This window comes from Berghia stephanieae, chromosome 15 (assembly GCF_034508935.2).
Source record: "Berghia stephanieae isolate SIO BIC M18660-M18661 chromosome 15, UCSD_Bste_1.3, whole genome shotgun sequence".
NCBI lineage: Eukaryota > Metazoa > Mollusca > Gastropoda > Nudibranchia > Aeolidiidae > Berghia > Berghia stephanieae.
In genome coordinates this window covers 13,205,596-13,218,601 of record NC_088374.1, presented here as the reverse complement: position 1 = coordinate 13,218,601, position 13,006 = coordinate 13,205,596, and the positions used below count along the sequence as shown (strand labels likewise).

General features: G+C 34.6%; 2 protein-coding genes across 5 annotated transcripts in view; one reads left to right on the top strand and one right to left on the bottom strand.

Moving 5' to 3' along the window:
* LOC144960817 (uncharacterized) overlaps nucleotides 1-6,035 on the top strand; it is a 27,324-nt gene extending 21,289 nt beyond the window's left edge. For all 4 annotated transcript variants that reach the window (XM_078894169.1, XM_078894167.1, XM_078894166.1 and 1 more), the window contains exon 7: nucleotides 2,577-6,035. The gene's annotated coding sequence lies outside the window, so the exon portion shown is untranslated. The remainder of the gene's footprint in view (nucleotides 1-2,576) is intronic.
* The window catches only part of LOC144960379 (protein ERGIC-53-like), a 25,461-nt gene continuing 16,882 nt past the window's right edge, over nucleotides 4,428-13,006 (bottom strand). The window contains exons 8-10 of the mRNA XM_078893462.1: nucleotides 12,243-12,288; nucleotides 10,624-10,748; nucleotides 4,428-4,496 (exon numbers count right to left, since the gene is read on the bottom strand). Of these exons, the coding sequence (XP_078749588.1) occupies nucleotides 4,428-4,496; nucleotides 10,624-10,748; nucleotides 12,243-12,288 (240 nt within the window). The remainder of the gene's footprint in view (nucleotides 4,497-10,623; nucleotides 10,749-12,242; nucleotides 12,289-13,006) is intronic.

Below are 13,006 nucleotides of genomic sequence, written 5' to 3'. Positions count from 1 at the left end.
ACTGTTTGTCTGTGGCCTCTACCCTGACCCAGGGTGAAAAGGCAATGATGATGATGATGATGATGTTGTCTTTCTACTCACTTCATTTCAATTTCTTGTTATTATCAATATAAGTGCCTGCTCCACTCACTTTTCTGAAGTATGATGATGATAATGTTGTCTTTCTACTCACTTCATTTCAATTTCTTGTTATTATCAACATAAGTGCCTGTTCCACTCACTTTTCTGAACTATGATGATGATGATGTTGTCTTCCTACTCACTTCATTTCAATTTCTTGTTATTATCAACATACGTGCCTGTTCCACTCACTTTTCTGAAGTAAAGAAAAGGTTTAGTCACAAAAAAACAACAACCTAAGAATATTTTATTTAATGGACTAATAGCGACATTTGTAGCCCGATGCATTTGTTTGGAACTATGAGGAAGAAGTTATTTTACTCAAATATGAGCATTAACGTGGATTTAGCAACCAAAAAAAAAAAAAAATCAGAAATGACTTATATTATAAGGACAATCCGGCTATAAGCATGTCGTCTCGATTTCCGAGAACCGTGCTTATAAACGACGACCACTGTAATATAATTCAGTACAATATACTATAACATATTTAAGGTCAACTATATTTTATCTACCCACAGATGTATAGCTTATATTGTACAATTAAATGGTAGCCTATTTATAATTCTATCCTTATCGTACTATTACAGGGTGTTTAACTCACTCAATCCTAGAGATTTTTGCTACGTTCCAAAATTGGAAGAAATGTATTATTATATATAGAAATGAGCATGTGAATAGACAGATAGTTTTATTCAACTATCATTAACATGTAAAAATGAAAAACACTAGCTTTGATACTACAACGCCTATAATTTGTCTCAGAAAAATGTAATAAAAATACGGATGGGGTAAAAGTGACCCGTAAACTACGGATAATATAGGCGGTGTTAGGGTTGAGTGAGTTAAAGGCCAATCGGTCTAATTTACCTCTTAATTGTTCTTTTATTCAAAATTAACATTTGAGTGAGCTATTTTGTAAAGCTTATGATAAATTTCCTGTACGATTTTATTATTTTTAAAAATATTTTTAATATAAAAAAAAAAGATTTAAAAAAATTATATATGTATATATAATTTGATTTTGGGACAATATATATACATATATTGGTGTATGTATGTGTGTGTGTGTGTGTGTGTGTGTGTGTTTGTGTGTTATTTACCATCTGTTTAAAATAAATCCGATAATTTATTTATCTAAGATTGTTTAATTCTCGCTATAAGACGAACTATGCATAATTTTGCCTTTCTTTAAAGTTTGTGATTAAAAAGCGAAAAATAATGAAAATACGTTCGTTTCTTTAATCAATAATTCAAGAAATACATCTGGGTGGGGTTCCTGACCTCCCATAGTGGACAGGGAGGTACATACTGCGTCTTGGATCCCTTTATCTCTGTTTTCCAACTTTCTTTCTGTCTTTGTCTTGGAATGAAATAACTTGGTTTTGTCCTGGCCCTGGCTGAGAGGGAAACAGTCAAATGCATAGTTATTGTTTCGGAAGATTAGAAAAACGGTGCTACCTCTGGATAAGGACGTCTTTTAATATTGACAACCCCTGGATACTAACGAGAGTGAAAATGTGGAGGGTTCGTATGGGAACAATGCAGACAATGAATGTTTCAGCTACAAACCCTTCGTCAGCACAACAATACACCAATTAACGTAGAAAAAAAAAATAAAATAAAATGCAAAATAACTTGTATTGTCTGTACTCAATTGTGTATTGTTGTGCTGACGAAGGGTTTGTACCCGAAACGTCCATTGTCTGCATTGTTCCCGTATGAAGCCTCTCCATTTTCACTCTTTCATTAGTATTTTCATGATCACAGTCACAGGCTTCAGGCAGCCCCTACCATTTTCTACAACCCCTGGATAACGACATTTTTAAATATTTACGTCCCCTGGATAACGACATTGACCTCTGATCCCTATTTTTTTTTTTTTTTTGCTGTATATTATTAGTACTCGTAATAAAAAAAAACCACCCCAAAATAGCGACATGCACCCTGTTTAGCAACATCGTTATAACAATAATCGGCAGTTGATATCACCAATGTTTGATACCCAACCATTGTCATCTCAGTCTTTAATTATGGATATTTATTGTCTTGTAATATGTTGGGATAGCGTGGAAAACAATTTCACTTTATTAGTTTCATTTGAAAAAGTATTTATTTATTTTAAAAATTAGTGTTGTTGTTTTTAACTTATTATTATTATTATTATTATTATTATTATTATTATTATTATTATTATTATTATTATTATTATTATTATTATTATTATTATTATTATCATTATTATTATTTTATTTTTTTTAACACTGCAAGATGTAGATCTACTAATTTTAAGTGCTTGTAAATTTTGGTACACTTGAATAAAACTTTTGGTACTCATCAGCAGTATCGCATGGATTGTAATTAAAATCAAAACTCGATGTGTGCATCTGTGTTCATGTGCGGTATTACAACTACTGACTGGGTGGGGATCCTGACCTCCCATAGTGAGCAGGGAGGTACATGCTGTGTCTTCTATCACCCTATATCCTGGGTGGGGATCCTGACCTCCCATAGTGGGCAGGGAGGTACATGCTGTGTCTTCTATCCCCCCATACCCGTTTTCCAATTGTTTCCTGTCACTGTCATTGTCTTGGAATGAGATTACTTGGTTTTGTCCTGACCCTGGGCGGAGTTCCTTGGCTGGGAGGGAAACAGTCGAATTTATAGTTATAGTTTTGTGAGATGATATTTTTTTCCTTGTAAATCATCTCTCTGTTATGCATTGTATTATGTTTAGTTTACATATTATGTTATATGATGTGTATACATTTGAGTGTATTCCTCTTAGTTGGGACCTGTGGTTGTGTCTGGATGAGACTTTTAGGTGATCACAAACTAAGTACTTTGACGATGTGCTCTTGGAATCTACATCTGTTCCCTATTTGAACCAATTCCCCTTTGTCTCACCTTTTCTTTTGTGCTTTAATTGTAATTCTAGAACTTTGTACTATCCCATTTTCTTCCTTTTTACTGGCGCTGATATGACCTTAATGTATTGCAAGCGCCGTAAAACCCTTAAAAACAAACAAACAAACAAACAAACAAACAAACAACCAGCTACCGGCACTCGGTTTTCTTGAGCTATTCTTATTTTTGTTAAATGACGTTCGAGCATTGTTTACGATTTAAAAAAAAATTACATACATACACATTGGAGAGTGAAAAACTTAAGTGCTATACCTTTTGTAAACAAAGAGAAATACACATTTAACGCTTTTGAGACATGCCTGGTCCACCCATCGCACTGTCATGTATCAACATCTCTCACCACACATCCTTTTTCTGCCATCTTGAAAACTCCCAGAATAACAACATAGATTTTCCGGTACTTTGTCTCACATCTACGGTGTAATGCTTTCCCATAATGTGGCCGTAGAACGGTAAAGGTACTAGTAGGGTCGCGTGTTTGAGAGCCCCCATCACCACCACGAAGTTTTTAGCTTGGGCGACCAAAGAGTTTCTGCAATGACAGAATTTATGAAGGACAACAGACAAAGCCGAAAGGACTCTGCTGACCCGATGACGTCTTTGCCAAACAAGCAGCTTTGAATTAATTAAAGAAGTTGATATACAGAGAAGTGTTAAGACATGGAACGAGATAAAAAAGTTAGCTCAGGATATAGAAGGATAGAAACTGTTTGTCTGTGGCCTATACCCTGACCCAGGGTGAAAAGGCAATGATGATGATGATGATGTTGTCTTTCTACTCACTTCATTTCAATCTCTTGTTATTATCAACATACGTGCCTGTTCCACTCACTTTTCTGAACTATGATGATGTCTTCCTACTCACTTCATTTCAATCTCTTGTTATTATCAACATACGTGCCTGCTCCACTCACTTTTCTGAAGTATGATGATGATGATGATGTCTTCCTACTCACTTCATTTCAACCTCTTGTTATTATCAACATAATTGCCTGTTCCACTCACTTTTCTGAACTATGATGATGATGATGTTGTCTTCCTACTCACTTCATTTCAATCTCTTGTTATTATCACATACGTGCCTGCTCCACTCACTTTTCTGAACTGTGATGATGATGATGATGTCTTCCTACTCACTTCATTTCAATCTCTTGTTATTATCAACATACGTGCCTGTTCCACTCACTTTTCTGAAGTAAAGAAAGGGTTTAGTCACACAAAAAAAAAACAACCTAAGAATATTTTTTTAAAATGGACTAATAGCGACATTTGTAGCCCGATGCATTTGTTTGGAACTATGAGGAAGAAGTTATTTTACTCAAATATGAGCATTAACGTGGATTTAGCAACCAAAAAAAATAAATCAGAAATGACTTATATTATAAGGACAATCCGGCTATAAGCATGTCGTCTCGATTTCCGAGAACCATGCTTATAAACGACGACCACTGTAATATAATTCAGTACAATATACTATAACATATTTAAGGTCAACTATATTTTATCTACCCACAGATGTATAGCTTATATTGTACAATTAAATGGTATTTATAATTCTATCCTTATCGTACTATTACAGGGTGTTTAACTCACTCAATCCTAGAGATTTTTGCTACGTTCCAAAATTGGAAGAAATGTATTATTATATATAGAAAGGAGCATGTGCATAGACAGATAGTTTTATTCAACTATCATTAACATGTAAAAATGAAAAACATTAGCTTTGATACTACAACGCCTATAATTTGTCTCAGAAAAATGTAATAAAATTACGGATGGGGTAAAAGTGACCCGTAAACTACGGATAATATAGGCGGTGTTAGGGTTGAGTGAGTTAAAGGCCAATCGGTCTAATTTACCTCTTAATTGTTCTATTATTCAAAATTAACATTTGAGTGAGCTATTTTGTAAAGCTTATGTTAAATTTCCTGTACGATTTTATTATTTTTAAAAATATTTTTAATATAAAAAAAAAGATTAAAAAAAATTATATATGTATATATAATTTGATTTTGGGACAATATATATACATATATGAGTGTATGTATGTGTGTGTGTTTGTGTGTGTGTGTGTGTGTTTGTGTGTTATTTACCATCTGTTTAAAATAAATCCGATAATTTATTTATCTAAGATTGTTTAATTCTCGCTATAAGACGAACTATGCATAATTTTGCCTTTTTTAAAAAAGTTTGTGATTAAAAAGCGAAAAATAATGAAAATACGTTCGTTTCTTTAATCAATAATTCAAGAAATACATCTGGGTGGGGTTCCTGACCTCCCATAGTGGACAGGGAGGTACATATTGCGTCTTGGATCCCTTTATCTCTGTTTTCCAACTTTCTTTCTGTCTTTGTCTTGGAATGAAATAACTTGGTTTTGTCCTGGCCCTGGCTGAGAGGGAAACAGTCAAATGCATAGTTATTGTTTCGGGAGATTAGAAAAACGGTGCTACCTCTGGATAAGGACGTCTTTTAATATTGGCAACCCCTGGATACTAACGAGAGTGAAAATGTGGAGGGTTCGTATGGGAACAATGCAGACAATGAATGTTTCAGCTACAAACCCTTCGTCAGCACAATACACCAATTAACGTAGAAAACAAAATAAAATAAAATGCAAAATAACTTGTATTGTCTGTACTCAATTGTGTATTGTTGTGCTGACGAATGGCTTGTACCCGAAACGTCCATTGTCTGCATTGTTCCCGTATGAAGCCTCTCCATTTTCACTCTTTCATTAATATTTTCATGATCACAGTCACAGGCTTCAGGCAGCCCCTACCATTTTCTACAACCCCTGGATAACGACATTTTTTAAATATTTACGTCCCCTGGATAACGACATTGACCTCTGATCCCTATTTTTCTTTTGCTGTATATTATTAGTACTCGTAATAAAAAAAAAAAACACCCCAAAATAGCGACATGCACCCTGTTTAGCAACATCGTTATAACAATAATCGGCAGTTGATATCACCAATGTTTGATACCCAACCATTGTCATCTCAGTCTTTAATTATGGATATTTATTGTCTTGTAATATGTTGGGATAGCGTGGAAAACAATTTCACTTTATTAGTTTCATTTGAAAAAGTATTTATTTATTTAAAAAATGAGTGTTGTTGTTTTTAACTTATTATTATTATTATTATTATTATTATTATTATTATTATTATTATTATTATTATTATTATTATTATTATTATATTATTATTATTATCATTATTATTATTATTATTATTATTATTTCTGTTGTTGTTATTATTATTATTATTATTATTATTATTATTATTATTATTATTATTATTATTATTACTACTGTTGTTGTTATTATTATTATTATTAATATTATTATTATTATTATTATTATTATTATTATTATTATTATTATATTATTATTATTATTTTTATTATTATTATTATTATTATTATTATTATTATTATTATATTATTATATTATTATTATTATTTATTATTATTATTATTATTATTATTACTGTTGTTGTTATTATTATATTATTATTATTATTATTATTATATTATTATTATTATTATTATTATTATTATTATTATTATTATTATTATTATTATTATTATTATTACTGTTGTTGTTATTATTATTATTATTATTATTATTATTATTATTATTATTATTATTATTATTATTATTATTTTTATTTTTATTATTATTATTATTATCATTATTATTATTATTATTATTATTATTATTATTATTATTATTATTATTATTATATTATTATTATTATTATTATTTCTTTTCTTTTCTTTTTTAACACTATAAGATGTAGATCTACTAATTTTAATTGCTTGTAAATGTTGGTATACACTTGAATAAAAATTTTGGTACTCATCAGCAGTATCGCATGGATTGTAATTAAAATCAAAACTCGATGTGTGCATCTGTGTTCATGTGCGGTATTACAACTCCTGACTGGGTAGGGATCCTGACCTCCCATAGTGGGCAGGGAGGTACATGCTGTGTCTTCTATCCCCCTATATCCTGGGTGGGGATCCTGACCTCCCATAGTGGGCAGGGAGGTACATGCTGTGTCTTCTATCCCCCCATATCCTGGGTGGGGATCCTGACCTCCTATAGTGGGCAGGGAGGTACATGCTGTGTCTTCTATCCCCCTATATCCTGGGTGGGGATCCTGACCTCCCATAGTGGGCAGGGAGGTACATGCTGTCTTCTATCCCCCTATATCCTGGGTGGGGATCCTGACCTCCCATAGTGGGCAGGGAGGTACATGCTGTGTCCTCTATCCCCCTATATCCTGGGTGGGGATCCTGACCTCCCATAGTGGGCAGGGAGGTACATGCTGTGTCTTCTATCCCCCTATATCCTGGGTGGGGATCCTGACCTCCCATAGTGGGCAGGGAGGTACATGCGGGTGTCTTCTATCCCCCATACCCGTTTTCCAATTGTTTCCTGTCATTGTCTTGGAATGAGATTACTTGGTTTTGTCCTGACCCTGGGCTGAGTTCCTTGGCTGGGAGGGAAACAGTCGAATTTATAGTTATAGTTTTGGGAGATGATATTTTTTTCCTTGTAAATCATCTCTCTGTTATGCATTGTATTATGTTTAGTTTACATATTATGTTATATGATGTGTATACATTTGAGTGTATTCCTCTTAGTTAGGACCCGTGCTTGTGTCTAGATGAGACTTTTAGGTGATTTCAAACAAAGTGCTTTGACGGTGTGCTCTTGGAATCTACATCTGTTCCATATTTGAACCAATTCCCCTTTGTCTCATCTTTTCTTTTGTGCTTTAATTGTAATTCTAGAACTTTTTACTATCCCATTTTCTTCCTTTTTACTGGCGCTGATATGACCTTAACGTGTTGCAAGCGCCGTAAAACCCTTAAAAACAAACAAACAAACAGCTACCGGCACTCGGTGTTCTTGAGCTATTCTTATTTTTGTTAAATGACGTTCGAGCATTGTTTACGATTTTTAAAAAATTTACATACAATACACATTGGAGAGTGAAAAACGTAAGTGCTATACCCTTTGTAAACAAAGAGAAATACACATTTTAACGCTTTTGAGACATGCATGGTCCACCCATCGCACTGTCATGTATCCACGGTTCTCACCACACACCCTTTTTCCGCCATCTTGAAAACTCCCAGAATAACGACATAGATTTTCCGGTACTTTGTCTCACATCTACGGTGTAATGCTTTCCCATAATGTGGCAGTAGAACGGTAAAGGTACTAGTAAGGTCGCACTAACTGTTATGTATCCACAGCTCTCACCACACCCCATTTTTTCCGCCATCTTGAAAACTCCCAGAGTAACGACATAGTGATGTTGTTATCCAGGTGTTACACTGGTTTTTTGTTTTGTTTTTTAAATTACTTTTTTGCTCAGCTTGTTGTTGTTTGGTGTTTTGTCAAAATAAAAAATAAAATAAAATTATTAACACTAAATTGGATGCTTTTTTGTGGTCCTTAGTAATAATAATAATAATAATAATAATAATAATAATAATAATAATAATAATAATGATAATAATAATAATAATAATAATAATAATAATAATATAATAATAATAATAAATAATAATAATAATAATATAATGATAATAATAATAATAATAATAATAATAATAATATAATAATAATAATAATAATAATAAATAATGATAATGATAATAATAAATAATAATAATAATAATAATAATAATAATAATAATATAATAATATAATAATAATGATAATGATAATAATAATAATAATATAATAATAATAATAATAATAATGATAATAATAATAATAACAATAATAATAATAATAATAATAATAATAATAAAATAATAATAATAATAATAATAATAATAATAATAATAATGATAAAAATAATAATAATAATTATAATATATACTTTATTCATCCAAAAAAAAAAAAAAAAAAATTCGTTTACAGACGTGGCATGCATAAAAATGTATAAACACAAAGTTGAGCATCTATGGCGACAATGTATACACTCTCTCTCTCTCTCTCCTCTCTCTCTCTCTCTCTCCTCTCTCCTCTCTCTCTCTCTCTTGTTTCCGTAATCCTTCTTTTACACCTTCCTAGGCTTCTCTTTTCCCCCATCTTCCCCCTGCTGCTTTGTTGCTTTTGCTTCCCGTGCATCGTTATCCTCGTTTAGCTTCTTCTAATTCTTACTCATCCTCCACCTCATCTTCTTCCTCTTCCTCCTCCTGCTTCTCCTCCCACTCTTCCTCCTCATCTTTCTTCTTCTTCTTCTTCTTCTTCTTCTTCTTCTTCTTCTTCTTCTTCTTCTTCTTCTTCTTCTTCGTCCTCCTCCTCCTCTATCTCCTACTTATCTTCCTTCATTTCTACGACTTAAGAGCTGTCACATTCCCAGGACAATAACAATTAAATTAAAAAATTAATTAAATCAAAATTAGCTTTAATATAGAGCAATATCAAAGCGCTTTACAAGGGGTCCCTGGTCAAAAACCAACATTTAACATGTGGGACGGGACATAAACGCGGTTAGCGATATTACAATTTCAGACAAAGACACGCTGTTAATGGCCAGGTACTTATTATCACCCGAGTACGGTGAGAGATTGTGAGTAAAGAGCCTTTTCCAAGGAGTCAACTATCCCGCCGAACGCGAGGCTCGAACCCAGGACCTTCGATCCGAAAGCGGGGTTTCATACCACAAGACCACATAGCCGCACACTCACCATCATTACAACACAACAAAATGATGAACCACTTATCACCCACCCTTTTAATACGGTAAATAGATCATAGATCATCGGATAATTGAGACATAGTCTAACCACGACAATAAATATTCTATTATTTTAAAACACGGAACATTCCATCTCGAGTAGATTTCTTGGCTCACCACTCAGTATGAATTTGTAACCACCAAACAAGTTTTCCGATTATCAGTTCTACATTTTTCTAAATACGTAATGAGTATTTTACACCATTTGATAATTCTTAATTCGAGTATTTTTCTTAAACCATCTTGTTAGAAAATTGTGTTACAGTTTTCAGTTTCAATATACTTTTTTTAAATTTATCATTAACAACGGAAGGCAACACCTGAAATTTGATCCATTCTATAGATAGTTCGAAGATGACGTCACTCAAGCCTTTGTTATTTATTTTGCCATCCGCGTTTGTGAGTGACACTCACTAAACTGTATTTACCCCGACTATAAAAGTTCATGGTTACACATAGTTTTGTGTGTTGGTCCTTTATACTTCCGGATGGCAATGTTATGAGCTTCTAAGCCAAGCGCATACTATCTATAGAGATGTTCACATCCTTCGTAGTAGTATGGAATGGCTACACCTCTATTTTGAATCTTTTAATCCATTCTTCAAATTCTTTTCCTGCCTTATAGACTGTCTCGTAGCCTCCTGATAGGCTTGTCACTGGGCAGTGGATGACGATGTGGTCCATTGTCTCAGGGCCTCCTTGGCAATGACGGCATGCATCTGATTCTCTCAGATTCCTCTATGCATGTCAAGCTGCGGTTCTGCCATGTCCTGTCAGAATGCGGTTGGAGGTGACCCACATTTTCGGCTATTGCAGAGAAAGCCAGGGTTTCTTTCTGTTGGGTCGGGTATGATGTCGCCTCCCCTGGGGCATATCCTTCGTAACCTACAGGATAAGTAAAAATTGGTGAGGACTGCCTGAATCCTGAGGACGTAAAAATACAAGGGTAGCCCTATAGGACGAATAGACACTCCGAAAATACAAACAAAAGGTAAAAATGGAAACAACTTCAGATGTAAATAGTACCGTGGAAGCCTTTATAGTTTGTTGGAAAACGCTCTTGACATTACGGAGTTATAGTTAGACACCGAAGCTCGCCTAACGAACGACTTGCCCAACACGTGACCATTTTTTTCTCTCGCGTCCTCTCGTCTAATCTCGTCACTCCGGAATAGAAAGAGGAGGCGAGATCTCATATGATATAACGCAATGAAAGTTCTGTCCGATGACGGGTGGGGGATATCACCTCTCCAAAACTTACCTTATTATATGAGATCTTGAGATTCTTATCCAATCATCGATTGCTCGTTTGACAGTTCGCTTGTGAACAGTTAGGAGACCATCTCTTGATTTATGGCAGGCGGCTTTGCGTAAAGGCGGTGAGTGTTGTATACATCAAAGAGTACCGCTGACCGATGGGTAAATAGTGGTTGTGTAACCCAAAAGCCCTGCCCTCTCGACTGCAAGGTCTTGTATGTAATAGTTGCGTCACCATCTCAAGGCCCAGGAATTAATTAGTGAGCTGATTCAAACAATGTGGGTTTCAAATTTAACGTATACGTAATCATTTGGAAGCTACAGAGAAAGGTGTTTTTGTGTAATCCCTTTCACACACACACACGCGCGCGCGCGCGCACACACACACACACACACAAACAATACACATCCCTGGTCATCTATTGCCTATATTATTAATGTTAATATATACATCCCATGCTGATTGTCACTACCCCCCCCCCCCCCCCAACCATTTCCACCATCCAGTACCAGCGGCCTTTTCTCTTTGATTTCGTATCATGGTCTACCCGAAGCCCAACACCTCGATCGTTTTGTGGGTCAACCCCCCCCCTCCCCCCACCTTCCCCCGTAACAATTTATAATTTTCTCTCTGTATAGAGCGCCACATGCACAATTATATACTATTGAATGACACTGACCTTGCCCCTCCCCTAACACAAGCCAACAGCAACCCAAGCTATCCTCTATCACGTGACCTTAGATCGATGCTGCATACCGCTTGAGAGTCTTCACTATCCAGATCTCGTTCATGGTCACGTGAGAAGGCTATATCCGTTCGGGTTCGGCGTTCGGGTTCGGCGTTCGACCCGATTTCGTTAAAAGCCTATTCTCTCAAAGTACCAAGGTAATGAATACGTGGCTGTTAACAGCGTTGTCTCTATCGGGGGGGGGGGGGGGGGAATGAATATCGTCATGTGATTCATACTGAAGTGTTGCTGTTTGTTAGGACCCTTTACATAGTGCTTTGATCACTTTTAGGGCTATTATTCTTTATAAATGCTAAGTTGTTTTAAAATTTAATCTTTAGGATCAGATATTCGTATACTAATGGCGACTATTAGAGAATTTTGTTAAGGAAGTGACTAACACCTTGTAGAAAAAGATATTACCCCAACATACCGACAGTGATAGATGCAACACATTTGGTGCTATAATACTCAGCAACCTTTGAATTTATTTATTTATTTTTTGTTACATCGGAATATAATTGAGCTGAAGCCACTAACCCTCTCCTTACCACCTACATCAAAATCGTCACATTTGTTACGACACAATATACATTTTTTCTTATTCATGTTTATTTTGTACATTACAAACTTTCAGGAATCATCTTTGTTTTATTAATAAGAACATACATTCGTTTTGTAGACAGCATGCTTAAGTTTTAAAAATCGATTTTTCTGCTGGGCAAGCCTGATATTTTGGGAAAATACTGAAAACCATCGGTAAGGAGAGAGTTAAAGGAAAAACAACTAAGTCAAATCATTTCCATAAAATCCAACACCTGCTTGCTCCTAATTCATTTTCCAATCACGGTAGAAGATAAACTATGTATTCTTGTTTGTTTTTTATGAATGTGTGAACGTGTCTTAAAGGAAAGTTCGGTTAAACGAGATTTTTATACACTTTGCCATTTATTCGGAGGGTTTGTGAAACGAAACATGTATATCCTGGATAATTCACAAAGATTGAAACCCTTTTCTCTTCGGAGTTCGAGTTGATTCAAACGTCCAAAATATATTTCATTCTTTTCTTTATTACGGGCAGTGGAAGCAGCGAATTTGGACTTCATTGAAAACCTAGTGGCATTGCTATATATCACAGTAATCGTCAGGTCTCCTATCATAGGTCGCCTTAAAACACAGTCATCGAGAGAGGCAGAG